This window comes from Herpailurus yagouaroundi, unplaced genomic scaffold (genome assembly GCF_014898765.1).
Source record: "Herpailurus yagouaroundi ecotype Mexico unplaced genomic scaffold, PumYag 189, whole genome shotgun sequence".
Taxonomy (NCBI): Eukaryota; Metazoa; Chordata; class Mammalia; order Carnivora; family Felidae; genus Herpailurus; species Herpailurus yagouaroundi.
In genome coordinates, this window is record NW_024412420.1 from 15,990,935 (window position 1) to 16,017,999 (window position 27,065).

A 27,065-nucleotide genomic window follows, 5' to 3' on the forward strand; every position below is an offset into this window, starting at 1 on the left:
GTTTCCCCATCTGCAAAATAAGAATAAATAGTACCTCTCCTAGAGGGTCACTATGGGATTAAATGAGCCACTGGTCATAAAGTGTTCAGCAAACAGGCACATGGTAACCACTGTGTGTGTTTGTTAAATAATGTTTAAAAATACATTATTCTCTGAAGGCCATGCTTTCGTCCGTCAGCAAAGTGGGTCCTGACAATGCACCAGATCTGGAAGGCAGGGATTAAGATCCCATTTTACAGGCTAGGAGACTGAAGCTCAGGAGAGAAAGGGACGGTGTCAGATGACACCCAAGCCTCGGGACTGTGGCACTTCAAGTCCGGTCTCTCCCAGCACCCCTGGGCCCACCTCCCTCACTCCTCAGGCGCCTGCCCTGGCCCAGGTGGGCTCTGTGCCCTGCACTGACAGAGGCCCCTTTGTACCCCTGCCCAGGGCCACACCCTGAGCTCAGAGCAACAGCCAGACAAGCGCCCTGTGTGTTGGTCTGTTTCGCCGCCAGGTCTGCGGTCACCCTGGCCGCTCCAGCCACGTGCTCTGGCTGGGCGGATCTGAGGGTCATCCCCCACCCCTTCCAGCCCCCCATCTCAACCGCGGCAGGGCATCCCTGACCCTCCCTGGGCTGCATTCAGCCAGGAGGCAGACTGGGAGGCAGCCCCAAGGAAAACACCCCCATTCTTGGTCTCCACCCTGTGCAAATTCCAAGTGACCAGACTCTAAGGTGTCTGGGGCCCCAGAGGAAGGGACAGGCAGGAGCCGAGGGGGTGGGGCATGACATGGAGGTTACTCTGGTTACCCTTTCTATCTCCCTAAACCTTTCTTCAATCTGTTTGCTTCTCTTTACCACCTGGACTGGCATGACAACCTCCTCACTGGCCTCCCTGCCTCCACTTCTCCATCTCTCACCTTCCCAGTTTGTTCCCCACGTCCCAGAAGGAGCCTTGCAAAAGGGCAAATCCGATCACATCCCTCTCCTGCCCCAAATCTCCAAAGGCTTCTCCCTCACCTTAGAGAATGCCTATCGTAGCCTGGAAGATCTGGCCTCTGCCCACCTCCCCCAAACCCTTTTCCTCTTCCAACCTACCCTTCCACTGGCTTCCTCCCACAGATTAATGGAGATATAAATACAAGTCTCCGCCTAAGAATACTACCGGTAGAGCTAACACTGATAATGGCTAGAATCAGATACAAAAACACTCCTTATTGACTAAAAGGGACAGAAGAATCCAGCCTTGACCACAAATCTTGCTTAAAATTTCAACCTTCCCGAATCGGATGAGTTTACCCCGTCACACAATGGCTGAGACTAAGGTCAGGAGCCTTTGACTGATGCCACATTGACTGATGGATCAAATCTCGGCAGCAAAAATTATACAGCATTGATGCCAATGAAAATACTTCCAGTAAAATTAAAATGGAATGGAAAAAAATGGAAATGTGTTTAACTGTACCATAGAGGAAAAATTGAAAAATCTGATCAAGAAATTAAATCGGATGAAAAGAGTTCAAACTGGAAACCACTTGCTAAAAACGTCTTCAGTGCTGGTATGTTTGGGTTTACAATGTTTGCATTCAAAACATCCTGGGGTCAAAATGTCCAGGTCAAAAGATCCTGTGCCCCTCCGATGTTTTCTTACCACTCCCTACACCGCTCATGAGAACTCCAGCCACACTGGGCTCTTTCTCTCCCCAGAGCGCAGCAAGGTCCCCCTTCAGAGCAGAGCATATTCTCAAAACCCATTCTTTCTGCCTGGAACACTCTTCTCCTCCCAGCTCCTACCTCCCCTACTTGTGGCTGATGCTGAAATAACAGCTCCTGGAGATGCCTTCCCTCACTGCCCTCCTTAAGGCAGATTTCCTTCCTGCCTCCTGGCACTCACTCTTCGCCCTGTCCTATCCCCCCACCTTGAATTCCCAGGGCAACTTCTCCCTGTCTTATTCCCCCTTGGGATCCCCAGGGCAAGCCTAGCAAGTCCAACACATAGTAGGCGCTCAGTAAATAGTTGTTGAATGAATGGATAAAACAGTATCACTAGGGTGAGGGGCAGGGGAATGGGTTGGAGCTTCCAAGGGCCCCTGGAAGGGAAAAGGGCAGAGCAGAGACATATCCTTCCATTCTACCTTTATCCCCACACCCCAACCCCTCCCCCCCCCCCACCTGGCCCTCTTACTCCTGACGCCAAATTCCAGAGGAGCCTGTTAGCAGGAGAGAGAAGAAAACAATACCAGACCTGCTCCATTCATGCTCCTTGTTCAGCTTCCCAAGGCCCAGGTCCCTGTGCCAGCTGGCCAGCTGCCCCCCTCCCTAACCCCGCTCCCACTTTTGGCTGTGGGCCGGGCTATTTGGGGAAACTTCCTGATGTCCCCTCTGGCCTTTCCACCTCCACCCCTCATCCTGAAGCCCCAGAATAGCTGTCCCAGCCTCAACCTAGGAACAGTCGCGTTCCCAATTAGCACCCAGATGGTTGAAACCATGTCTAAAAGCTTCTCCTGTCCCTCTCCCCTCAGGAAGCTGCTAACTAGGGCAGCCGATCTCAGAACGAGGTCACAAGAATGCTACCTGCCCTTATAATCCCCTCCCAACCGGAGAGGAGACATGGGTCTCTGCGTGTCTCTGCCAGAGGAGTCTCCATTGCAGGCCAGTGAAGACAGAGGAGATGTGGGGGAGGCTCAAATGCAGGGAGAAGTGGGTTCTTTTTGCCCAACGGGCAGCTCTGGTACAGGCTGGGGAGTGAGGAGTCCTGGGTTCGAGTCCAGACTCCACCTCAGTGGGGGTTTCATTACCTCTCCGGGCGCTCAGAGGGCAGGATGATGCAGTTCTATGTATGGGTCGGTACCACAATCCAGGAATGGACCTCAGCATCTCAGGGAGGTCATTCTGGGACAGATCTTGGGAGGCCCTGAGCCCATTAGAGCATCATTTCTCTGCTGAAGACTCACGCTAGCTCTGGCTCAAGCCTCAACTGTGAGAGCGGATAGGCAGGGGGGCAGACCTTCTCCCACCCTCTGAAGACCATACCCCATGTGCTCCTCTTTGGGAATCCCCCGGAGAACCCAAGGGATCCAGTTCCCAATACCCTCCCCTCAGTGAGGGATAGGGGTGGTGAGGGGTGTGGCTCACACCTCCCCAACTTGCCCGTCCAGTGAGATGGGGGGTAGCCAGCCTCGGATGGAGGAATCACAGACCGAGACCAGGAGGATAGAAAAGTCTGGGGCCTGAGGATAGAGAAGAGGCGAGTGGGACCTGGGGGAGGGCAGTCTGGCCTCTTGCCTGGGCATCTGAACTGGGGAGAAGTATCTGTGGATTCAGCCCTCACTCCACCCAAGGAAACCTTAGTCAAATAAACAAACAGCCAACACAGCCGCTCCTGTGCGAGAGGCCAGGGCAGTGGCGAGGAGAGGCCCGCTGAGGTGGGGATGCCCGAGGAGAGAGCAGGGAGGCTGTTTGGGCAGGCCCCTCGCCCTGGGGCAGTCAGCGGAAACCTCTGGAACAGGGTGGGGAGTAGCCGGTGGTTTGGAGCAGGAAGCGGGGGGCCTGGGGTGGGTGTGTGGGGCTTGGCTGCTTCGAGGGAAAGAAAAGCATCGAGTCCAGCCCCACTCTGGTCAGCGCCTCTCCGGAGTGGGGACTCCAAAGCCCCAACGCCCTTCCTTCGGCTCCGGGTCAATCAGATCAACCGGACAGACAAGGGGCTCTCCTCTTTGTCACTCTGAAGCCCCGGCCCTGTTCCCAGTCCATGACCCTGGGCCTGGTGGCTGAAGAAGGAGTCTGGAGCCAAAGCCCCCCAAGTTCTGAAGTTCTTGACAGAAGACGTGGGGGAGGTGGGCTGACATCCGTCCTCTCCCGAACCTGATCCTACTCTCCCCCTCCTCGCCTGGCAGAGGAGCAACCCAGAAGCCATAGCAGCACACACACCCCCACCCCCACTCCCCCGCCATGCTTTGTCACCTTCTTCTACACACTCAGAGACACTTGGCTGTCCTGTCCCTCTGGGACGCCTCGTGAGAGGAAGACAGAGATCTCAGAGGCACAAACCCGACTCAGAGGCAGAGATGGAGAGCTGTAAAGACAGAAAGATGAACCTGAAAGACGTCTCACAAGTGGAGACACAGAAATGAGAGACTGAGGGTGAGGAAGTGTGTGTGTGTGTGTGTGTGTGTGTGTGTGTGTGTGTGTGTGTGTGACAGAGATAAAAGGGCAGAGACACGCAGAGAAAAAGAGACTTAGAGAGACAGAGGTGCTCATACAGAGAAAAAGAGAGAGAAAGACACACAGAAAAAGAGATGGACCAGAGACAGGGAGGGAGGAGAGGCGGAAACGACAGGCACAGGAGCTGGGGAAGAAGGACTGAGCAGAGAGCGCGCGGGGGGGACACAGGGACAGACGCACTTACACGCTGGGAGGCAGAAAGAGGCTCACAGAGCTACACAAAGACAGACAGACTGAGACTCAGGGCCTGGGGACCCCCTGACAGATTTGGGGGACCAGAGGTGCCAAATGTCGGGTCCAGTGGATCTGTGGGGAGTCCCAGGAGGGCACTGCTGCCGTCTTCTGTCCCCGGCACTGAAGCGCTGCAGGCATCTGGCCCCCAGCCACCCTCGAGTAAGCCAACCCTTGGCCACTGGAGCCGGCGGGTCACCCAAGGTGAATGAAAAGTCACCGACCGATAGGGGAGGGTGACACCGTGGCTGTGGCGAACGCACGGGGGTGGCCCAGGCACACACGTCAGGGCGGGTCTGCGGGGACCCATCCCCGAGATTGCACTCGGAGCCGTGTTGAGCGTGCAACCGTGAGCCGGTGCAAACGGGCACGTGTGCCTGGCCGTGCGAGGGCATCTGAGTGTGAGCCTTCGACCAGTGCCAATGAGGCCAAAGCGGCAGGTCTGACCCTCAAACAGCCCGATCACAACCGATGAGCGTCAGAGACGGCCACACAAAGGCCGCGTGTCTCTCTCCCGCGAACAGACGGTGTGTTCAGGTGCCACGGGGCACTCAGCTGTAGTCGAGACCAGTGTGCCATTTGTTCCCGCTGGGGATGACTCCCACTGCCCGGCCAGCTGGCCTCCATGCTCTTCTCCATCCAAAGCCCAAGACCTAAACTTACAGGAGGACCCACGTTACAGACCCACGGCTCCTTCTTGGCTCCAGGCGCATCTCCCTCTGAGCAGGGCAGCGGGAAGGGTGGTGGGGTCCAGCTCTGACCTCCCCCCGGCCCCCACTGTCACATCCATCCCCCATCCCGCTGCAGTGCCGCTGACCTCCTGGGGCCCAGCAGGGGCCCACGCCCTGCCCCCACTCAGGAGAAAAGCGACCGTGCCCCTCTCATCCATTCCCTCTTAAGCATCACAGGACATTTGAAAGACACTGTCCCACTTTTGGGGTGGAGAATGAGGTCAGCAGGCCCAAGCGGGGACTGCTTGTTAGTGACAGCTGACAGTCTTCATGTCACCTTGAAACGCCTTCCTGGTCCAGGTGGGCGTGTCCTCTGCCCAGTTTCACAGGGCGTGCTGCTTTACTGGGGGGCAGCGCAAGCAGGGAGGCAGGGAGGAAATTCACCAAATACCAGTTTCGGTCACGGATGCTGCCGGGCCCACCCTGAACGTTTGCAGGGCCTGGGGCAAGCCAACAAACGGAATTGAAATATGTTCTAACCTCGCATCTTGACAAGTACACTCCATAACAACCTGGAAGACCAGGTTCCAACTTAGATTTCTCTGACTCCTGGGACTTTTGCAGGAGAATGACGCTATGGAGGGAGAGCTCCTTTCTGCACCACAAGAGACTCAGATGCGTGCGTGTGGACACCGAGCCTCACATCCTGGCTCCATCCTTATGCCTTGCAAACAGCTGCCCCTTAGCCATCTGCAGTCGCCCCTGAGGCCGAGGGGTGCACACGCTAGTGACACGACCTACATTGAGAACAGGCCCGGGGTGGAGGCTTGCAGGGGCTGGGAGCAAGCTGGGTGACCATCTGGGCAGGGACTTCCGGAGTCACAGGTACGGGGAATGTGATCTTGAAGGGAAAGCACAGGTTCATCCCCTTGGCCTTCCTGATTCCTCACCCCACAGGGAGAGGAATGGCCAGAGGAGGATGAGAGCGGAGCCCTTGAAAGCACCCAGTGAGGGCAAGGACACTCCCTCCCCTGCCCAGGTTTAAGGGTGCTTACTAGATCCAGCCTTCCCAGCAGCTTCCAGAGCGCGGGCCAGGGACTGAAGCTGCCTTTGGAGGGCAGCTTGGACAATCCCCAAACAGGACTCTCAGTCACTTGTATTATTTATCTTCCTGGAAAATTTTGGTGAGGCTTGATCCCAACTTGTGGATTTCTGGAGGTGGGGAGGGCAGGGAGGTGATGACAAATGGGGCATTTTTTTTTTTTTCAGTTGGTTCTCTAAGCCAGTCTGTTCCCTTGAGGCTTAGCCCCAAGTGGGCTCCTGCTGCCACTGGTCCCTGACCTGTTGGGGTCCCTCTCTTCACTCTGGACACAAAAAACCACGGCGACTGAAAGAGAAGGAGGAGAGGGTCCCTGGGCAGCCCAGAGAGTCCAACGGGGATCCAGGAGCCAGCAGGGGGCAGGGGCTGGAGGGGTGGTGGTGGTGAAGGGCACTGCTCTCTCTGGCCAAGTTTAAAAAAAACCTTCCAACCCCTACCCCCACCCCCTGCAGATCGGCTTTGCTGTCCTACACAGGAGGGGACACTTACACTTGTTGAGCTCTTACTAGGCGCCAGGCAGTATGCAAAGCGCTCTACATGCGTATTCGCACTTAATCCTTACAGCCACCCTATGAGGTGGGTTCTATTATTATCCCCATTTTACAGGTGGGGAAGCAAACTCAAAGAGGTTAAGTAACTTGCCCAAGGTCACACAGTAGGTACAGGTGATAGAACTCAAGTCTAACTGACCACAATGACCCCACTCTTTCCACTACAGCACATTGCCTTCCAGAAGAGGCAGGCACAGAAGCAGAAGGGATGAAGGTCAGCTATGAGGAAAGAACTTCCCAACAATGACAGTTTGTGTGGTGGGAGGAGACAATGGAATGGGGAAACTAGACATACAAAAGAAGCCCTCCCGCCTAAGTTGGATCTCCGTCCATGAGCTTGTGATGATCTCTAGAAGGTCTTGGGGTCCTGGCTGGATCCAGAGGGCAGCATCCTGACCTCTCTTTTTTCTACAATCTGGGATCCTCTGCTGTACCCCAGCCCAGCACCAGGGCCCAGAGTCTGACCTTCCCTTGTGGCTCAGAGCTCTGAACATGACATCTGAGCTGTCAGTCCAGGACCTCCTCTTCCAGGAAGCCTTCCTTGAGTACTAGGAGGCAGGACCCCTTTCCTACAACCCAAATGCCAACACGGAAGGTACAAATGCACCCCACGTCTGCAGTAAGGCTCCCTTCTGTGATCATCTTCTCCGACTGGCTCTGGGACATGAACACAGAAAAGATCTACTCAGTCCCCCGGCTCTCTGGGTTCCCCAGACCTTCTGGATGATCCCCTGCTCCCTCATCCGCGTTACCCACGTGTATCTGTACCCAGGTGTAACAAATGATGCGGACGCGCCCTGGGTTCACGGGAAAACCCAGGTCCCAGCTCAGCTATGTGCTCTTACCTCATTTACCCACAGGACAGAAGCTGTTTGCTTCACCCTATCCCTCCCGAAGGGTGGGAATAGGATGCGACACTTGGATGAGGCACGGGGCACCCGGAGTCAGCGAAAGGGTCCTCACCCGGAGCCCTGCAGTCACCATCCCCGACCCGCTCTCCTTCAGAAAGCTGCGTGCCTAATGCTCTGTCTCTTCTCATCCCTCAGAGCCCACGCCGGCATCAGGGATAGCCAGCCAGGAGCCTCTAAACTTCGCCAGAGTTTTTAGTCCCACTAGCTAGATGCCCAGCGTCGGGGCGCGCAGAACCAAAAGGGTTGTCCTCACCGTCTCGTGGGGCCCCCCAGTTTTGAGACGAGGGCACAGGACAGGTGGAGGGGGCTACCTTGTTCTCCCGCGCTGCCCTCGAGGTCCTCAGCGTGGACCAGCCCGCGTCGCTGACTTACCTGCAGGGCAGAGACGGAGTCCGCCGCGGCCACCTGCTCTCGCTGCGCTCGGGAGCGCCGCGGCTCCCGGCTGGCCGGGGGGAGGGGGCGGGGCCCGGCTCGGGGGGCGGGGCCGGGGAGAGGGAGCCGCGGCGCAGCCCCTCCCGGAGCCGCGGTCGGGTACGGTGGGCGGGTTTATTCAGGGGGACCGAAAGCGAGGAGAGCTTCTGGGCCACTAGGGAGGGTCTGGAGCTGGGCTTATCGAAGGCTGAGAAGGTAGGATCCCCCCCACCCGCTTCGGGCAGCCTAGCCCACATGGCCTGGAGGGAGTGACCATGTGAAGACCCTTCACCAGAAGAAGAAAGCCTAGGAACCCCTCCTTGCCTGAGTTTCCCCTTTCATCCTAGCTCAAGAAAGCTCTCCCAGCCTGGCAAGGTGGGTGAGAGGACACCTCCTCTGAAGTCAGGGTCCCCCATCCAGGGGTCAGCTGTGTAGGGGTTCAGGCCACTGCGGGGGACCATTAGGTGCCCAGGTCATCTTTATCCTCAATCCATCACTCCTTGCAACACCATCCCCTGCCCCCAACACCAGCTCAGGCCCCTCAGCTGTCACTGTTTAGCCCTGGAATGACAGGCGTCCAGACTCCGTGCGTCCAGCCGCATTCAAGGCCGTTGAGCTTAGCACCCCTGGGCCCCTGCCACCCCCCCTCTGCCCCCAGTCGCTAATTTTATTGACCTGAAAAAGGCACGTTGCTGGCAGGGGAAGATAACAACTGAAGGCGAAGTGGGGACCGGATGGGCAGAGGACGGGCCCCAGGAGGCGGAGATGTGACAGCAGGGAGAAGAAGGGTGACTCCTGGAACCAAGGACGAGGGATGCCTCCCGGAGAAGATGAGGAGGAAGAGAGGCCCCAGGGAAAGGGGTTCCCTCTGGGGCAATGGAGGCCAAAAAAGACTGGAACTGGACTTTCAGCCTCAATCAGACAAGAGACAGATCCAAAAGGAGGTGCTGGGGAAAAGAAAGTGCCTTATTTCCATCTACCCTTAGGCAGGACCCAGGATGTAGCAGGAAGGAAGGAGATTAGACGGCAGGAAGGACTGCCATCCTGCTTTCAAATCTCTGCTCTAGCCCCCTCCCTTCCTCTTGAAGGTGACTCCTGCCTGCTGGGCCTCTTACTACAGAAATAGCCCTTTCCCTGAAGAATCAACCTAGATCTTGCCTTTCTTTTTCTTCCTTGTTAAAATGAGAACAGAAAATGTAGGCCTTTACGGGTTCCCCCGCTCCAGTGCCTACCTGAGCACCACCCCTCCAATCCTGGATTCTCAGCCTCTCCCCAGCCCAGGGAGGTGACCCCCGGGGGTTAGGAGAAGATGGAGGGGTGCTGCTGGGGTTGGAGACTCTCAGGAGTTGGAGGGGGCAGGGGGACCATTCTGGATGGCTCTCAAATGGAGGCTTGGGGTGCTCTCTCCAAATAAGGTTACCTGAGAGCCATAAAGAGGGGTGGTTAAAACACCACCACCACCACCACCACAACTTTTAACCTTAAAAATATCAGATCAGTGCAGGGGGAAGGGGAGGAGGGAGGAGGGAGGGAATACATGGGAACAAGGAAACTTTTGAAGGTGATGGCTATGTTTGCTGTCTTGATTGTGGAAGACAGGTTAAGATTTATCAAATTAGGGGTACCTGGGTGGCTCAGTCAGTTAAGTGTCCGACTTCAGGTCAGGTCATGATCTCACAGTTCATGAGTTCGAGCCCCGTGTCGGGTTCTGTGCTGACAGCTCAGAGCCTGGAGCCTGCTTCGGATTCTGTGTCTCCCTCTCTCTCAGCCCCTAACTCACTTGCATTCTGTCTCTGTCTCTCTCAAAAATAAACATTAAAAAAATTTTTTAATAAAAATTTATCAAATTATACACTGTAATTACAGAGTTTATTTTATGTCATTTATACCTCAACAAATCTATTTTTAAAAAACCGTAACTTTTCTACACCAATTTTCTACTTCTTTATTTTCAATTTATGAGGAGCCTCCAAAAATAGAAGTGGCCTTGGCAGGGAAGGAATGTCAGGGGGTCAAGGGAAGTTGTGGTGATTGCTAGTTTAGTGGGGCTAGCCTCCTGCCTCAGTTTCCCTCCCAATGCCCCCCAACCCGCACGTCCATCTAGTGCACTGGAGTATCTGTGAGTGTGCAGGGAGACTGAGGCTGAGCTGTGGCTCTCCAGTTGCTTCCTTGGCGTGGGAGTGTCAGCCAGCCTGGGTGCCCGGGTTGTCTGTGGCTGGTCAGCAAAACGCCCCGAGCTGGTGACTCAGACAAGAGGGGCCTGGGCCCGGGCTTCGCCCCGTGGAAGACGGCAGCTGCTACGGATTCTCCTGCCCCCTGCAGCCTGAGCCAGGCACTGCAGGGACAGGAGGCTCAATCCAGGGTGAAGTCAGACAGGTTCTGGGTACAGTGTTGCAGGTAGTCAAAGTCAGGCACGAGGAAGGGCACGCGGGACCACTTCTTGGCCTGGACTCTCCCTCGGGGTGTCTCTAGAAGCATGCTGCGAACTTTGAGCGCTGGCAGCTTCACTGACTTGTAGATCATCTGCAGACCCCAGGCCTGAGGGTGGGACAGAGATGGCTGGTTTGGGCCACCGTCTTCAGACTGGGCTTTTCTCCTCAAGTTGGGGGAGGAGAGAATCATGCATCCATGAAGGCAGGGCCTGGGTCTCCTACCTCAGAGCTGTCTCCCCAGTCACACTGTGGTTAGACCTCTCTCCTCAGATGAGGGACTCCTGGGCCAGAGCTGCTTCCCCCATCCCCGTGAGGATGTCCTGATGGCAGAGGCTGGGCCTCCTCTCTCAGACTGGGGACTTCTGAAGACTGGAGTTCAGGGCCATGGCCCCAATACTTACCTCCCCACAGTTCCTGCAGTGAATGGCACCCCCAGGCTTCCAGTCCTTGAAGGTTCTGTCGATGACCACAGGCCCCCGGGAGACAGTGTAGTAGATCCTGGAGGGGAATGGGAGGGACCACAGTGCTCAGGACGCCCCCCACTTAGCCCCCGATCTTGTGCCCTCCTGCTTGCTGGGCCTCCACCTGGACCTTGGGCTTTTCTGACTGCCAAGAGGCAAAGAGACTTCCCAGGGCCAGAAGACCCAACCTTCAATAAGCCCTGTCTGTGCTGCCTCGTTGCATGCCCTCCCACCAAGTTCAGGCCTCAGGACTGCCCACCGGGATGATTCCAACTACCCCCCAACAGATCTCCCTGCCCCACCCTTCCATCCCATTCCATCTGCACTCCCAACCCACGCCATCCTTCCGCCAACTGCCAGGGTGATCTTCTAAAAATGCAAATCTGACCTTGACATTCCCTTGCTCAAAATTCACCCAAGACTCCTCACTGCCTTCCAGACAAAGGCTAGACTTTCAGGCCTGACCTTCAGTGCTCTCCACAGGCTAGTCTGCTTCTTCAGTCTCATCCTTCATGGCCTTTCCCACTCAAACCAACCAGAATCAGTCCTATCACATCATCCCTGCCTGTACGCATCCCCCCTTCCAGCCCAATCCAGCCTGCACGTCCTGGTTGAAGTGCTACCTCCTTAAATGAGAGAGCCTGCGTGGAGATCTTTGGCACAGTGGCCTGGCACACAGCGGGTCCCTAATCAATCCTTAATGAATGGATGGTCGAATGGAGGGGGGCGGAAGGTTCCCCTCTAGGGGATGGAGGATGACAGAATGGCTCAGGGACAACCAGCCCTTCTGCCTTCAGAGTAGGTAGGACAGCCGGGGTTCAGGGGGAGGAGTTTGTGGCCCCTCAGCATTTGGTGTCCTCAATTCCAGCTCTTGCTCAACCACATAGTGGCTGTGGGAGCCTGGACAAGTCATGTAGCCTCTCTGAGCCTCTGTCACCTCACCTGCAAAACGGGGTGGCGATAAAACCTGTCCGCAGATTCGGTACTTGTCAAAACGCTGTTTAAGCTCGCAAACCCTCAGAGCTCTGTCTGGATGGGAGGGGTTCCCGGTCCCCCATCCCGCCCGTGCCCTCCCTCCCATCCCACCGGCCCCTCCTGCTGGTCTTACGAGAAGTTGGGGTTCACGTTGACGTGATGGGCGCCCTCCACCTTCCGCAGGTCACTCCCGTGGCCCACGGCCACCATGCAGTTGATGCAGAGAAGCTGCACCTGCTCGGCCAGGAACTGCTGCCGCTGATTCTCCCGCTGGGCTGCCTGGGCGGCCCGCTTGACCAGGGCTGCCCGCTGCAGATCCCGGATCTGGAGTCGGAGGGGGACATGACATAGATGGGGCCCCTAGAGGCCTCCCCCCCGGAATGTGCTCAGGGAACAAAGGGCTCCTGGAGGCCTCAGATCGTTAGTACCCAGAAGAAACTTTCCTCAACCTTCCCTGGGGCTTTTAGAAGCAGCTCTGTGGAGGAAAAGAGTATGGAACGGGGGCATGGTGGGGGCATGGTGGGGGCATGGTGGGAGCAGAGCGAGTGTTGTCACTGAGTCTCTGCCTCCTCTTTGGAGGATTTCGTGCAAAGCTGCTTCTTTGGATCAAACACGGGGCATCACTAATAATTACGCTGGATAACAGGTGTAAACGGGGGCTGTCCCGGGCAAGGCTGGATGATGGTGACCCTGCCTCAGGGGAACAGATTGAAGTCCTGGTTCTGGGCTTATTTTGTACATGTGTCTTTGTCCCTCCCTCCCCCCGCCTGGTGCCAGAAGAGGTGTAAGACAGCTCTCACAGATGCACAAAGTACTTGGTGATGAGGAATTAAAAGCTCAGATGAGGCCTGTTCTCAAGGCGTTTGAAGAAGAACCATTGCCTTCCCTGGCAGCCCCACCCTTGGCCTTTACACTTCACGTCCATTTAAGCCTTCCCAGGTGGGCCAAGTTAGCCCCCAGAGGAAGAGGGAGCAGGGGTGGGGGGGGTGGGGGGGTGGGGGGGTGGGGGTGTGTGTGTGTGTGTGTAGACCTTCCAGGCAGGGCATCCTCAGCCCCCCTCTGTCCGCAGGGCATGCAGGCTGCCCACAGACCTTGGCCTGGTACTCGGCCTCATCCATCTTCTGCACGGCAGCCACGGCCCGCTCCATCAAAGTCTCCAGCGCCTCGTTGGTCAGCTCCCGCCGCAGCTCCCGACTGCCTTGGGTCGCCACAAACGAGTACACACTCTGACCAGCCCGGGCACGGCCCCTGGCCTGAGGAAGGAGATAGGGAGGAGCCTGAGCAGGCCTGGGGTCCCATAAGGATCTCTGAGGGCTGTTGGCATCACGGGGTTCACACACCTGGACCATGGAGATCTCGTTGGTCAGGAGCCCATAGCGCACCACCACATTGCACTGGGGGATGTCTAGCCCCTCTTCCGCCACGCTTGTAGCCACCAGGAGGTTCAGGATGCCAGCCCGGAACTTCCGGATCACTTCTTGCTGGTCTCTCTGGGGCGGAGAAAGAGCATGGTAGGCCAGGTGGGTTCAGGCCTGCCCTCCTGCCAGCCCAGCCTCACCTGGTTCCGGTTTAATCACAATCCTGGCCCCTTTCCCTAGGGAGCCTAAGACTCCACTGCTACCCCCAGTGCCTTGCCCATCTTCCCAGGTGACCACCTAACCCCTGTCTCCCCTAAGGACTCCTAAAGATCCCCACCGCTTTACTCTAGAGCTCTCAGGACTTATTCTTCTCTAGCAAGGGACCCCAGAGCTCTGATCCTCTGTCCTGAAAACATCCCTTCCCTCTTTCCCTAGAGATCCACAAGCTTCTGCCTCTCTGCCCCCAGGGACCCCCAGATGGGGGAAACCTTCAGTACTGGGGATCTCAGTGTCCATCTCTCTCCCCCAGTTCTCTGCCCTCTGCCTGGGGAGAATCAGTCCCCCATATCTCTGCGAAGACTCCGTCCCCACCCTTTCTCCCCTAGGAACTCCTTCCGCCCCGGCTCCTTTCCCTGAAGCCCACACCTGGGTCATATGGGTGTTCTGGCTGCTGTTCCCAGCCCCAACCAGCAGGTCAGCCCTGATGTCCAGTATCTGCAGGCCCGGCTGCTGCTGAAGCCAGAGCAGGAGAGAGTGAGCGCTCTGGCGGGTCTGGGTGAAGAGGATGCCCCGGCGGCCGTCGGAGCTTCCGAACTGCTCTTGCAGGATCTGTTCTAGCATCTCCAGTTTGGGGTTCTCCGGGCTACGTGTCGCCAGGTCGGCCAGCTCATTCTTGTAGTCTGCCAGAAAAGCCCAAAACAGAGGCACAGAACTCAGGCCTGGAGGTGGGCAGGGCAATGGGAGAGGGCGTGGTTCACAGGGATAGGGCTGCAGGTGGAGAGGGAGCCTGAGGATCTCGGCTCCTAATTCCGCCTGAACGGCACCGAAAGGACATTTAAGGCCGCCCTCTTCCCACCCAGCCAGCCAGGCTTCCACAGGGACCTACAGTATAGAATCCTTTGCAGACATAGCTCACCCAGCACCCCTCTTCAACCCAGCTACCAGGATGACACTTGACCTTTCCATGCTGACCTCTGCCACCCAGGATTAACTAACCCCCTCAGCCGTGCTGAGGTCTCTTGCATTAAACTTTACCCTCTGACCACCTCGCTTGCTCAGGTTAAAGATACCACACACCCCAGACTTTCAAGGGACAGTCCCTGAACTTAATGGCTTTTAAAAAATCTTTGGCAGTATCATGAATTCGTTTTCATAGCTATGCAAACTTCCACAGATGAGGGCATACATCTTTTGCCCTATCCACGGCCTCGACTTTCGGTTAGAAAAATAGGGCCCCAGTACCCTCACTGGCACCCTCCCAACCTGTGTTGACTCCTGTGCCCCGACCAGTACAGTTCCCACGAGCCTCACCATTGAACTGTGCCAGCAGCCAGCGCTCGGCATGCAGGACCTGGGTCTTAGTGGCGCGCTCCCTGTCGTAGAACTCCCGCAGCGAGGCCAGTGCGTCCACAGCACGGACCGTGTGGTGGATGAGCAGCGCATCGTTGTAGCGCCGCAGGTGAAGCGCGTACACCCGGCGCTGCTGGAGCCCGGCCTCGGCCGCTGCAGGTGGGCAGAGGCCTCAGGGTTTGAGCGGCCACGCCCCTTCAGGCCTCCAGCGGCCTAGACTCCGCCCCCCGAGAGGCTAAGCCCCGCCCCAAAGGCTCCGCCCAGGCAGGTCCCCGCCTCCTTGCCTTCCGCGTCCACAGCCCCTCTCACCATCCTGGCTCAGCTCCACCACCTGCTGCTCGTAAGTCTGCGTCCCGAAGTCCCGGCTCAACTCCGGCATATCCAGGCGGTTGTGGATTCGCTCCATGAGCTTCTTCAGCATGTCCCCAAATGGGTCCTGGATGAGAAGAGGGAGTGAAGGGATTCCCATACACATGGGGGAGCAATGAGCACCCAACGGGAGCGCCGATCTCCACGTGAAGCCTCACCGCTCCTGCTGCCCCTGACCCGTGGTGTTTGAGAAGGAGCTCTGGAGGGAGGTCTGCCGGGATGTGAATGAGTCCCGACTGGAGGCAGGGGTCAGGTTGCTGCCCCTGGTTCCTGTTCTGCCTCCACCCGCTACGTGCCCTTGACCTCTGGCCTGAGAACAGCAATCTCTAAACCCTTGTGCAGCCCTGTCATAGCAGACGCCAGACGGTGTCTGCACCGTGGGAGAGCCTCAGCACAAAGTGCTCCAGGTTTAAAGTTTGCAAAGCACCGGACAGGGTGCTGGAGGGTTTTCACAGGTGCCCAGAGAGGCGTCGGAGTCAAACCAAACAGCAGGCTGTGGGCATGGGCTGCGACTTCCCCATTTCACAGAAGGGAGAAACAGAGGCTCGGATATAAACGCAAGTAACGGGAAGTCACAGAGCTAGGGGAGGTGGAATCAGGGCTCAACCCCAGGTGACCTAACTTCATGCCAGCACACCCCCCCCACACTGCCCGTATCCCTCCTTCCACTCACCTGGCTGCGCCTGTGGCAGAGGTTGTACTGTTTGCAGGGCTGAGGACTGTGCTCCTGCAGCTGGGGGCGGTAGTTCTGGGGTGACATGATGCGCCACGTGTCCAGGTTGGCACAGAGCTGGGGCAAGAGATGGGGGTTCACCAGACTGGGGTAGAGTCCTATGAGGACAACGGGCAGAACTTTGGGACAGGACAGGTCCCAGCTACCACTGAGCAGGGCCATTGGAAGTGGGGATTCATTTACTCAACAAAATATTTATTGCTCGTCCTCTCTGGGCCCAGTGCTTTTGGAGGCAGTGGGGATCCAGAAGGTCTTATTTTGGTGTCGGGGAGACAGATCGACAAAGCAGGAAAGAATAACAGAATGAGAGGGCTTCAGGCCGCGTTAATGAGCTCTGAGGAGAATGAAACTCGATGATGTGATAGCGTGTAGTGGGGGAGGTCAGGGAAGAACTCTGAAGAAGTGACAACTAAGCTGTTCCCTGAAAGGCAAGAAGGAGCCAGACAGGCCAAGTGCAGGGGGAAGGGCATTCAGGGCAAAAGGAACGGTGACCACAAAGGTCCTGAGAAGGGGGACAAGCAGGACATGCTCCGGAGACCTGGAGAAGGCCTGTGAGGTAGGGGTGAGGGGAGTGTGTGGGGAAATGAGGCTGGGGAGGTAGGCAGGGCTGGGTCGGATGGAACTGTGTAAGCCACAGTAGACAGATGGCAGTCTATTCTAAGTATAGGAAGAAGCCACTGGAGGCTGCAGCTTCAGTGACAAAGGGGCCCGGACGGTCACCCAGGAGAGCCTGGGTAGGGCTGATGGGCATGGGGCAGGGCAGGGAGGACTCTGGTGGCGGGAGGGTCATAGGAGCCAAGCTGACCTGCAGGATGTGGTCAATCGCCCCATCAAGTGTGGACGCCCCACCAGTGCCTGGGGAGGCTGTGAGACCCAGCACCTGGGGCAGGGGCCGTGTCCTCTGGAGTTTGTGCTGTAGATACCGGCTCAGGATGATGTTGTAGACGGTGTCTTTGTGCGTGTGGTGACACTCATCCACCACAAGCAGGGAGAAGGCTGGGGGCGAACACAGGGGAAGGCTGTGACCTTTGCAAAGCTTTTCCTCCCCCATCAGCTTTTCTCCATGTAGTCCCCACAGTTCCTCTAACTCCTTCCTCCCTTCACAACCCGCAGCCAGGCTCCAGAGACCGGCCGAGGCAGGGATGATTTACCTCCATTTTGCAGATTAGTAAACTGAGGCTCAGCGGTGGGGCTGAGGCTTGGCCCAGATCCTGCATTCTAGCCAGATCTGCTTCTACTAGGGTGTATGCTGGGGTTTGGCGAATGGGGATCCCCTCACTCCCACAAAACATCCCAACAGCCATACTAGGAGAGATGCCCTGGGGTTGGCAGGTCGAGGTGCCTCAGGTGTGTACTCTTTCCCCTGGCTCAGCCCTCACCGTTCAGCTCCACGTGCTCCTCCTCCTCGGGGCTGGTCAGTGCCATCTGTAGCAGCTCGGCTGTGCAGATGAGCAGGTCATGGCTCCGGGCCAGGTGGCCAAAGCCAGCTCGTGGCCCCATGTCCCCACTCAGGGTTGTAATGGTCCAGCGTTTGTCCAGCATGCGGCTGAACTCCTCGCAATGCTGGGTCACCAGGTGCACCTGGGGGTGGGGAAGGAGTCAGGGAGAGGAAGCTGGATGGGGTGATGGGGAGGAGGCAACGTGACCCCCAGGAACTGGCTGGGGACGGGAAGGGGAGAAAAGCCAGGTGAGCTTAGAGGTGGCCACAGCAGCCCTGGAGATCTGGCGGGCTTTGTGAGGCACCTGAGGAGCTGAGACCCCAACGAGGGGAGAGCGGGCTACTCACCCTGTTGACCAGTACGACCACCTTGGCTCCGTCCACAGTCTCTAGATGCCTCTTGGCCACATAAGCAGCTGCCCGGGTCTTCCCAGCCCCCGTGGGCAGCCATATGATGATATTCCTGCCCTCCAGGGCAGGCATGATCACCTCCCACTGGTAGGGTCGCAGCTCCCTTCTGGGAATGGAAGGAGGCTCAGATGACTGGCCATCCTGGCTCCCTCCCCGCTCCTGGCCAGCCCACTCTGGTGCAGAGCCGTCCCCATCCCACTGGAGGGAGGTGGAGCAGGGCACCGAAGGGACCTACCTGGAATCTGATCTGATCATCTGAAGGGGAGACGAGTAACACAGACTACACCTGACCCCTGCCAGTTCTTATCTGCACCACCTGCCGAGGCACAGAGGGTGGTTAGCCCCAATGCCTGGTGTTGGTCGCCCGCCCGGGGTTGTGCTGAGATCGGAAACAGAAACTGAAACTCAGGGGAGGAGCCAGCTCTGTCAGAGATCTGCCTTAGAAATCCCCGTTGCCTGAAAAACCTGCAGGAAAGCACCCTTTCATTCCTCCCGGGTCCTGCCGGCCCCTCCTCCAAGAGTGGTCTCCACCCCGCCCCCCACCCTTCTGAATCAGCTGTAACCATGTCCACCCAGGTGAAGGTGGCCCGGTGATTGGGACCGCTGCAGCACCCACACCTGGGCAGGAGTGGAAGTAGGGCTGTGGCCAGGCAGGTGCCATCGTCCCAGGGGCGTGGCACTAGGTATGAGGCTTGTTGGGGAGGGTGGCCCCAGGACAATCTGGGGTTTAATAGACTCCAGCTTGTAGGAGGTACCGGGAACAGGGTCAGCCTGTTCAGGCTATGGACTCTACCAAAGAAACAATCACACAGAGGGGAAAAAGAAAAAAAAAAAAAAAAGCTTTATTGTTCCCTCTGAGGGATTAATGCCAGGAAATGAATGGTCCCCAGGTCCCCCACCCCTGGGGGACAGACAGAACTGTGCAGGGTGAGGCATGGCCACTCCAGTCCCAGTTGAACTTCCAAACCCTGAAGCCCCCTCCCACGAGCTAAAAGTGGCAGTCTCAGCCCTCAAGCAAACAGTGGGCCAGGCGAGGCCGAGGCCTCCAGGACTTCGTGGCTCTGCGGGGACAGGGCTGGGGGCCACCGGGGCCGGGCAGGGTTTATCCTATAGCCACCAGCCACTGTAGAGGGGCTGAACCCCAGATCCAGGAGATCCCTGCCCAAGGTCAGATACAACGGAGAGTGGGACAGAGCTGCAGGCTTGGGGCCTGAGGATCCAGAAAGGGCTGCAGGGCCCAGGGCTGGAGTGCTTTAAGCTGAGAGGAACCTGGGCGCCAGGGGCACCCCTCAGGATGGGATCGGAACCCAAGGTGGAGACATTCCAGGTCAAGGCTGCGGTCCAAAGCCAGAGGCTACTTGTCAATGAGGCCCCCCTCCTTGAGCTTGAAGTAGAAGAACTTCTCCAGGGCGCTGGCACAGCGGCAGTACTCGCTGTCCGGGGGGTTGTACTCGCGGCAGTTGGCAATGACCCGCTGCAGGTCAGCCACAAAGAGCTTCCGGGTGACATAGTAGCGGCTGCGCAGTCGCTCCGTCATGGTCTTTAGGTCTGGGGCAGCAGGAAGTAAAGGCATGCTTTTAAGAGGCTGAGGCGAGCGGGGCTGTGGGGTCCAGTGAAGGCAGGAGTAGATTTGGGGGCCAAAGAGGAAGGAAAGGGTCGGAATGGAGTGTCCTCACCAATAGGGAAGCGGATGACCTCATAGTAGTCAGGGGCCTCTGACTTCTTCACAGGCTCCATGAAGGGCCAGGCACTGGGGTGTGACTAGAGAGGAAAGCTGAGCTGGAGCCGGGCCCACTGTGCGCCAAGCCCACCTCGTGACCGCCACCCACCCCCGAATGGGTCATAAAGCCAGAGTCGCTGATGCAGGCACCCCCAGAAGGGAACCTGGTCTCCCCACCTTGATCTGGGCCAGCAAGTTTTTGAGGGTTGTGTAGAGCTGGTCTGGATCCTTCAGCTCCTTCCTGGGGTGAGAGGCACCACGTCTGAGGCCCTTGGCCCTTCTGGCTCCCCCAACACCCTCTCCCTCCACACAGCACTCACCCTTTCTCCTTCCCCAACGGCTTCCAGCCTGTCTCTCCTGCAAAGTGGGGAGTGGGTGGGGAGAGCATCCCTAAGAATTCGACAACACACACCGAGCAGGGTGCCCCCTCCCCCAGCAAGACCCCTGCTCACGAATGCCGGGGACACTCTCCACAGGGATCTGCCTCACACCCTCCTTGAAGCAGCTGAGCCCGGGGTAGACCTTTCGGATCTGGGCTTGTTTGCGCTCAATCAGCTTCTTGATGATCTGAGGGAAGGCAGCGTCTTGAGGGGCCGACTCCAGTCCCAGCGGAAACCCTCCCAAGGGCCACAGTCAGAGGCCCTGCCGCTGAGTCCAGGCGCCTCGCCTCCTAACTTCCTTGGGAGGGAAAGAAAGAACCAAGATCCCGGCCCACCCCAGGCCTGGCTCACACACGCACATACCTGTGGTACACACCCACACATGCGTGCTCTCCCCCACGTGCGCACGGTAAGCCCCAACGATGAGTGCACGCACATGTACACACACACCTCCTTCTGCTTTTTGATGATGTGGGACAGCTCCGTGTAGGGGATCCGGGGATTCAGCTCACACTCCATCAATGTTGCACCCTCATAGTCCTTAATGTAGCCCAGGTAGCGGCTCTTGGGAACCTTGATGTCCTTGGAGAAGCCCTAGGGAGTGGACAGTTATGACCCAATCCGTCGACAAGGCTTTTCCAACTCGAATAGCTCTTCCCCCAGGAGCCTCTGAGGGGCGGTGCAGGCCTTGTCTGTTCTCCCGGGTTCCTGGATCCCCTCCTGTGGTGGCTGGTACAATGCTCTGTGTTGTGTGGGTTCAATCACTCTGTCCCCAAAAAGGTTCCAGGTCAGCTGCCCCTCCCGACTCCCTGGCAATGTTTCCCTGGATGGGAAACATTCCTCCAGCCTGCCCTACTGCCCTCCAGGCCCTCACTCTTCACTGGGGCAGCAGCACGGCGGGGGGAGGAGGGGCAGGAAGATGGGCGAGAAAGATCTCCTCGCAGGTGCTGGATGAAGCAAGGGACATGAAGGGACTCCCATTCCGTCCACAACAGGGGGCTGGACAGAATGACCCCTAGCCCCAGGCAGCAGGCAAGTGTGCAGGGAGGGGAGGGTCACCTGCTTTTTGAAGTAGCCAATGGCGTACTCGTCGGCATAGGTGAGGAAGTAGAGAATGTTGTGTTTGATGTGATACTCCTTCAAGTGGTTCATCAGGTGAGTCCCATAGCCCTGTGGGGGAGGTGAGCAGGGCTTACCAGGGGGGCCCCAGAGAGGAAGGAGCAGACTGGATAGGATATAGAGACAGCTAGGGGATCCTGGACATACAGGAGAAAAGGCAACTGGCAGAGGAAGGCGAGTTTGTGGGAGAATGTGAGGGAGACTTTCTGAGCATTTATTCTGGGCCAGGTGTGGTGCTTGGTACTTTACAGACCAACTCTCAAGTCAGTCCATGAGGTAAATATTATTACCTCCATTTTGATAAAAACAAAAACAAAATCAAAAACAAAAAACTGAAACTCAACTACGTTAGGAAACGTGTCCAAGGTCAGACAGCCAGCCACGGTTAAGGCCAGGATGGAAATCCCAACCAGGAAGTTGCCGTCCACGTGTCACTGGTTCCCAGTTCCCAGGCATCAGAGTTGGGGGGAAAGGGGAAGAGGAATCACAAGAGCCCCACTCAGTGCAACATTTGAACCCTCAAGAGAGTGTCTTCCACACACGTCAAGGCCAGGGAGGCACCCTGCAGATCTGGGTTATGTAGAACAGGAGAACCGGGAACCCTACCAGTGGGTCTGTTGTGACAATTCCAGGACAGAACCCAGGATGATCACCCAGCCCAGGGCTAGTGTAAAAATTATTAACTCCCCAGTGTATGTGAACGTTCTTGTGAAGGAAATTCAGGTCCATTTAAAAGCATTACTGGTTTGGGGCCTCCATCTGTCAACAAGTGTCTTAATACGCAGTTATCAAAGGACAAATGCCACCTTGTGGGGCCCGGAAGAACTGCCTGGCCACTAGAAGAAGGGTTGGGATTATTGCTCTGACCCAGTCCAAACTGAGAAGCAGGTGGCCGGAAGGGGCTGGGGCCAGGAACACGCACTCACCTTGACTTGCTCATTTGAGGTGACAGCACAGAAGACAATCTCTGTGAAGCCCTGGGTGGGAAACATGCGGAAGCAGATCCCACCAATGACCCGCCCATCCTTGATCAAGGCCAGAGTCTTGTGCTTCCTAAGGGGAGAGGGGACAGGTCACTGCCCCTACCTGTTGTTCCCCAAATGCTCCCGGGAACCCCACAGCTTTGGAGGCGGGGCCGCACTCAGTGCCGAGAGCGGAGGAACAAGTATTCCCACAGGTTGGAGGAAGAGGAGGGGGTGGGGGAACATAGGGGGGCCAAGGACAGGTGCCCAGGTGTGGTTGGGGCTCTTCTGGGGACGCACGGGTCAAAGACGAGGCGGGCGATGTACTCCTTGGGCATGCGCGGCAGCTGGTGGGAGAAGACATTCTGCAGCCCCACGAGCCACAGCAATACCCGCCGGTTGGCCTTGGGCGTCAGTGAGTTGCCGATGACATGGAACTCAATGATGCCGCGGCGCTCCTCTAGGCGGGCCGTCTCGTCCCGGGCTGCGTTGGCAGACAGCAGGCTCGTCTGGGCACCAGAGGAGGGCTGGTGAGCCGGGGCCTCAGGCCGGTGAGGTCCCCTCCCCACACTGGTCAGCGAGCCGGGCTGCCCACCTCAGGCCCCAGCATGGCGGCAGGGTCGGTGATGGTGAGCATGACCTCGTTGACCAACTCCATGGGGATGTCGCCCATCACGCGGAGCCGCTTGGCATCCTCCAGGGTCAGGTTCTCTGGGAGCTTCCTCTTCTCACCTGCCGGGAAGGTTGGCAGGGTCTCCCGTGGACAGCAAGAGGTTAGGGGAGGGGTGAATGAGGGTCAGGGGTCAAGTACCCACCTGGCATGGGCTCAGCCCCTCCGGAATCCAGACTCAAGGAGCTGTTGCTGCCCCCACCCATGGTGGGGCTGAAGATGGGGGCGCTGGGAACAACTGCCGCGCTGACCGTAGCTGAGGGTGAGCAAAATCAGGGGGAGCGGGGGGGTGGTCAAAGGTGGCGATGGGTCCCACAAAGGGATCCGGGCCCTCTAAGCCCCAGATGCACCCTCCCGCATGCATGTCCCCGCGGCTGCCATCCACAGTGTCTCCTCCCCGGCAGGAGGCCAAGCTCAGCCAGGAAGGCCAAGCCGAAAGCCTACAGAGCCTACCAGGGCGTGTACCTGGCCTGGGCACCAGCTGGGTCCCCTCTGAGGGCGGCATGGTGAAGCCCGACTCCCAGATCGGAGAGTTCGCCCCATAGATCTCCTCCTCCAGCATGGACAGGAATCTGTGGGGAGGGTACAGTCTGTCTCCCAACCCTGTCCTCCGACCCATACAGCAGCCTGGACCAGACGCCAGAACTGGAGGCAGGTCAAAGAAACCGTGTTCTCAGGGGGCTGGGAGCTGAAGAAGAGAAACAACCTTTGGCCTGGGGGCAGGGGGCAGCGGGGAGAGACACTCCCCTGCCTCTCTTGAGCCCCTAGTCAAAAGTAGCAGGACTGGACAATCCAGGACAGAGATCAGAGGCCCAGTCTGCCACGGGGTGTAGCACAGGGCGACCGGGTGTGTGAGCCGGCGCCATCCTGTGCTAGGTGGCCAGGCAGGGCACCGAGCCACCCTGCACCTCAGTATCAAAATGGGGGCTCAGAATCTACTCCCTCCTGTCACCTCATATTCCCACCTGGTGGCAGAGGGGGCACTGAAGGGCCTGGATTAGTCAGTAACGGCTTCTCAAGCTGAGCAGCTACGATCCTGGTTTCAAATGAGAGGAAAGTGTTGCAAAACAGAGGAAAACTTTACAGAAAGGTCTACAACAGGAGTGGAAATAGGTTTCACCTCGAGTGTAACCTCTGGTTTCTCGGCAGGCTGTGGTGGGAAGAGTTCTGAGGCTGTGTCCAGGCCCCGTGGGAAATGATTAGTCACATCTACCAGGGGCCTGGGCAGGGGTAATGTTAGCACTCGGGCAATGTACCTGCCATCCCCAGTCTAGTACACGCAAAAGCAAATGCCGGCAAGTTGCATCTGGGCCCCGGACAAGTCTGCCAGGTAGACACCCAGATCTCAGAAGGCTCATGGAGGGAAAGGAGGGACCATTCCAGGAAGCCTTCCTGGAAAAAAGGGGACAACAGGTGGATGTGAACTGGGGCAAAATCCGGGTCGGCCAGAATGAGCCTTACTTTGGGAAGTGGGTGAGGATGAGGGTCCTCTTCTCAGGCACCAGCTTGTCCTTTTCCACCCGGAATTTCTCTAGCAGCTGCCGCCGGGTCACAGTGAAGATGGAGCGGAGAAGGCTTCGCCCAAAGATGTGAGTGGTCTCGTAGCGGGGGAGGCTATCACAGCTCTGGGGCACGTGGCAGTAGCAGAGCCATCTGGAGCCAGTGGGGAGGTGGGAAGTGAGAATGGAGACGTTGAACCTAGGCTGGGCCTACAAGCCTCTCCTCATGCTGCCCTTGGCTGGGCCTACCTGGTATAATTGACCTTGTAGGTAGCCACGTCCTCGGCCTGAGACCGCTGCCGAAATTGGGCAGGCGTCTCAAGTTTCCAGTAGTTAAGGCAGAGCAGGAACATCTTTGAGAGCTCAAACATCGTCTGCCGCTCCCGAGGGGCGAGGTGACTAAACTTGTATTGCACAAAGTTCAGCACACCCTGAGAAGGGGCGGGCAGGGGACAGAACCAGGAAGGAGACGTGAGCAGCAAGCAGGGGCTTCTAATCCAAACACTGGTGCTTCCCGAGGGCAGGGTAAAGCTCTCCTCTCATTCTGGGGCTCCCGGTGAAGAAAAACTCTGGCCCACTCCCACCCCCATGTCCACCTGAAGCACAAAACATCCTCTCTTCTCTGAACTTCTCCCTTATTCTCAACTTGACAGGATGGGGAACACAGCCTCCTCAGTCCTCCAAGATGCCCCCAATTCTCTCACCACCTTCCTCAATCCCACCTGTTCAATATTAGGCTTCTCAAACGGGGGACTGCCCAGGGAGCCCTCCACCACTGGCCGGGTCATCTGCAGGATGCATTTCCGCAGAAGCTGGAGGAAGAGGAAGAAGGAGGGGCAGAGGTCAGCAGAGCTCAGAGCTGCCGACTCCCTAGCCTTGTCTACCGTGCTCATCCACACTCACTTGGACAAAGCTCACCTTGAAGAGGTAGAAATACACCTGCTTAGTGTCTGTGTCCTCCTCCTTATGAACGGACATGAATAGGTTCTCCACGTCCACCACCATACCCAGTAGCCGGTTAATCTCCTCCTCTGACACATTCTCCAGGTGGGACACGTGGTCAGCTGCAAGGACAGGTGGTAGGGTTGGGAAGAATGGACAGATCACCAGAGCTTCCTGTCCCTCTTCACCACCAGGCAATTTACACCCTCGGTCCCTCCAACCAGCGTGACCAGCAATGAAACTGACTGCTCCTACATCAGTCCTTGGGTGGCCACTGTCTCTTCAGGGCTGGCAAATTTCCTTTCGCTTCCCTTGGGGGATACATGTTCCCAACTCAATCCTTCCTTAGGAGGTATTTTTGGTTCCACAAATGAAGCTCTGTGGCACTTAAATCATCCTGTCCAAGCAGGACCCAGCCTGACCCCGCCCTAGCTCCAAGGGCACTACCTGCCTTACCCAAGGGGTGCTCACAGCTGCGACATAGCTCGCTCAGGTTGGCAGCTGGCTGCTGTAGGTCCATGCGGGGTGCAGTGGGGGGCTTGGGGTTTTTCCAGCCATTACACTTGCAGGTTTCATTGGCCTGGAGGCAGAAGAATCAGTCAGTAACCCTGTAACCGGGAAGGGGGTGCAGATCCCCAGCCAGAGATTTGCCCCTATTCCCACCCGGGCCCTGGGATGCCCCAGGCCCCGCCCCCTCTCACCCCAGGCCCCGCCCCCACCTTGCAAGCCGAGAAGACCCCTAGCTTCTCAAGCTTCTTGGCGCGCGGCAGCCCCCGGACTTGCGCCTTCCTCTGGCTGGCGCGCTGCTGCTGGCTCAGGCCAGGCCGAGCCGGATCCCCTCCGCTCCCGGTCCCCCCACTTCCTACCCCGGGAGCCCCAGTCCCTGTGCTCCCGGCTGGGGCTGCAGCTGGGGCGGGGGCTGGTGCCGGAGTGGGAGCCGGAGTCGGGGCTGAAGCCGGGCTGGGGGCAGGAGTCGGAGTTGGGGCAGGGGCTGGAGACTGAAGGGGACGGGACTGCGTGGCCGGCGCCGGGGTTGAGGCCTGGGTAGGTTCCGCCATGGCCTCCCCCGCAGCGGAGCGGCGCGGCGCTCCCAGCCCTAGGGCCGCATGGGCAACCGGCGCACAGTGCGCAGGCGTCGCTGCGCCGGGGCATGACGGGAATTGTAGTCTTTCACTGCCGCTCCCTTTGCCTCCGGCTTCCAGACTTTTCTGTCTTGTCTCTTGGTCCCAGACAAGCGAGTGAAGCCTGAGCCATTACCCTAGATTGGCTCCTCCTCACTTCATTCTCTCTTGGAGGCTTCTGGGACAGTGGAGATTGCTGTTTTCTTGGGGACTTGGAGAAGCATCTGAGAAAACAGGCTTCAGCTGAGGGGAATTGTAGATTCTGCCCACGAGGGTGCAAGTGCAGCTCTGGGGCCTGGAGTTGTGATGGCTTCCTGGCACATCCCCTCCTGCCCCAACCCTGGCCCTGGCCTGCACTGCGGACACAGACTTGCCCCTATGATGGAGATTAAAACGCAGCAGTTACCTTTCTGAACCTGTGAAGTTGCAAGGGTGGTGTTGTCTTTGGGATACTTCCACTCTACTCTTTGGTGGACTTTTCTGTATATACGTGATACTTCAGCAATAAAGGATTATTATAAAATCACTGAGCGCCAGGGGTATGGCCATGATCACGAGGGATACTGAGACGGGGATGAGGTAGAAGTAAAGGAGGGCACATCCCAGTGTTTGTGAATGGCTCTCCCCGTAACCCCGTGGGCACCTCGAGGGCAGGGCCCACCTCTTCACAGTTTTGTCCCGGAACCCAGCCCTGAGCCTGCCACAGAAGGCCCAGGGTCCGATGAATGCAGGAAACTGGGAAGTCGCGTTCATCTCCCAAGCCCCATCTGTCATCACAGGATTTGTGCGCGGCCAGAAAAAGGGGTTTCGGAGAATGTAAGACCCCATGGT

At 57.6% G+C, this 27,065-nt stretch overlaps 3 protein-coding genes and 1 long non-coding RNA gene across 6 annotated transcripts in view; 1 reads left to right on the top strand and 3 right to left on the bottom strand.

Moving 5' to 3' along the window:
* LOC121045012 (transmembrane protein C17orf113) overlaps positions 1–8,123 on the bottom strand; it is a 50,760-nt gene extending 42,637 nt beyond the window's left edge. Inside the window, exon 1 of one of the 3 annotated variants that reach the window (XM_040497570.1) lies at positions 8,037–8,123. The gene's annotated coding sequence lies outside the window, so the exon portion shown is untranslated. The other 2 variants (XM_040497571.1, XM_040497573.1) reach the window with 2 other exon arrangements.
* Positions 4,056–13,053, top strand: LOC121045017 (uncharacterized). The gene is made up of 3 exons (XR_005797569.1): positions 4,056–4,168; positions 6,335–6,338; positions 12,972–13,053. It is a non-coding gene; the product is annotated as an uncharacterized LOC121045017 (long non-coding RNA).
* DHX58 (DExH-box helicase 58) lies at positions 10,002–18,280 on the bottom strand. The gene is made up of 13 exons (XM_040497562.1): positions 18,057–18,280; positions 17,759–17,927; positions 17,352–17,553; positions 16,778–16,968; positions 15,913–16,029; positions 15,180–15,306; positions 14,832–15,023; positions 13,947–14,200; positions 13,284–13,433; positions 13,035–13,196; positions 12,077–12,267; positions 10,909–11,005; positions 10,002–10,613 (listed from the first exon to the last, which is right to left on the bottom strand). The coding sequence occupies exons 1-13, from the start codon at positions 18,074–18,076 to the stop codon at positions 10,428–10,430; spliced, it is 2,058 nt and encodes a 685-aa protein (XP_040353496.1). The 5' UTR covers positions 18,077–18,280; the 3' UTR covers positions 10,002–10,427.
* A 358-nt stretch (positions 18,281–18,638) lies between these two features.
* KAT2A (lysine acetyltransferase 2A) lies at positions 18,639–26,250 on the bottom strand. The gene is made up of 18 exons (XM_040497560.1): positions 25,833–26,250; positions 25,570–25,693; positions 25,090–25,235; positions 24,894–24,983; positions 24,421–24,602; positions 24,134–24,325; positions 23,138–23,244; positions 22,818–22,928; positions 22,598–22,734; positions 22,303–22,511; positions 21,967–22,093; positions 20,981–21,091; positions 20,372–20,515; positions 19,994–20,108; positions 19,862–19,898; positions 19,719–19,782; positions 19,498–19,582; positions 18,639–19,369 (listed from the first exon to the last, which is right to left on the bottom strand). The coding sequence occupies exons 1-18, from the start codon at positions 26,169–26,171 to the stop codon at positions 19,176–19,178; spliced, it is 2,514 nt and encodes an 837-aa protein (XP_040353494.1). The 5' UTR covers positions 26,172–26,250; the 3' UTR covers positions 18,639–19,175.
* Positions 26,251–27,065: the final 815 nt, after the last annotated feature.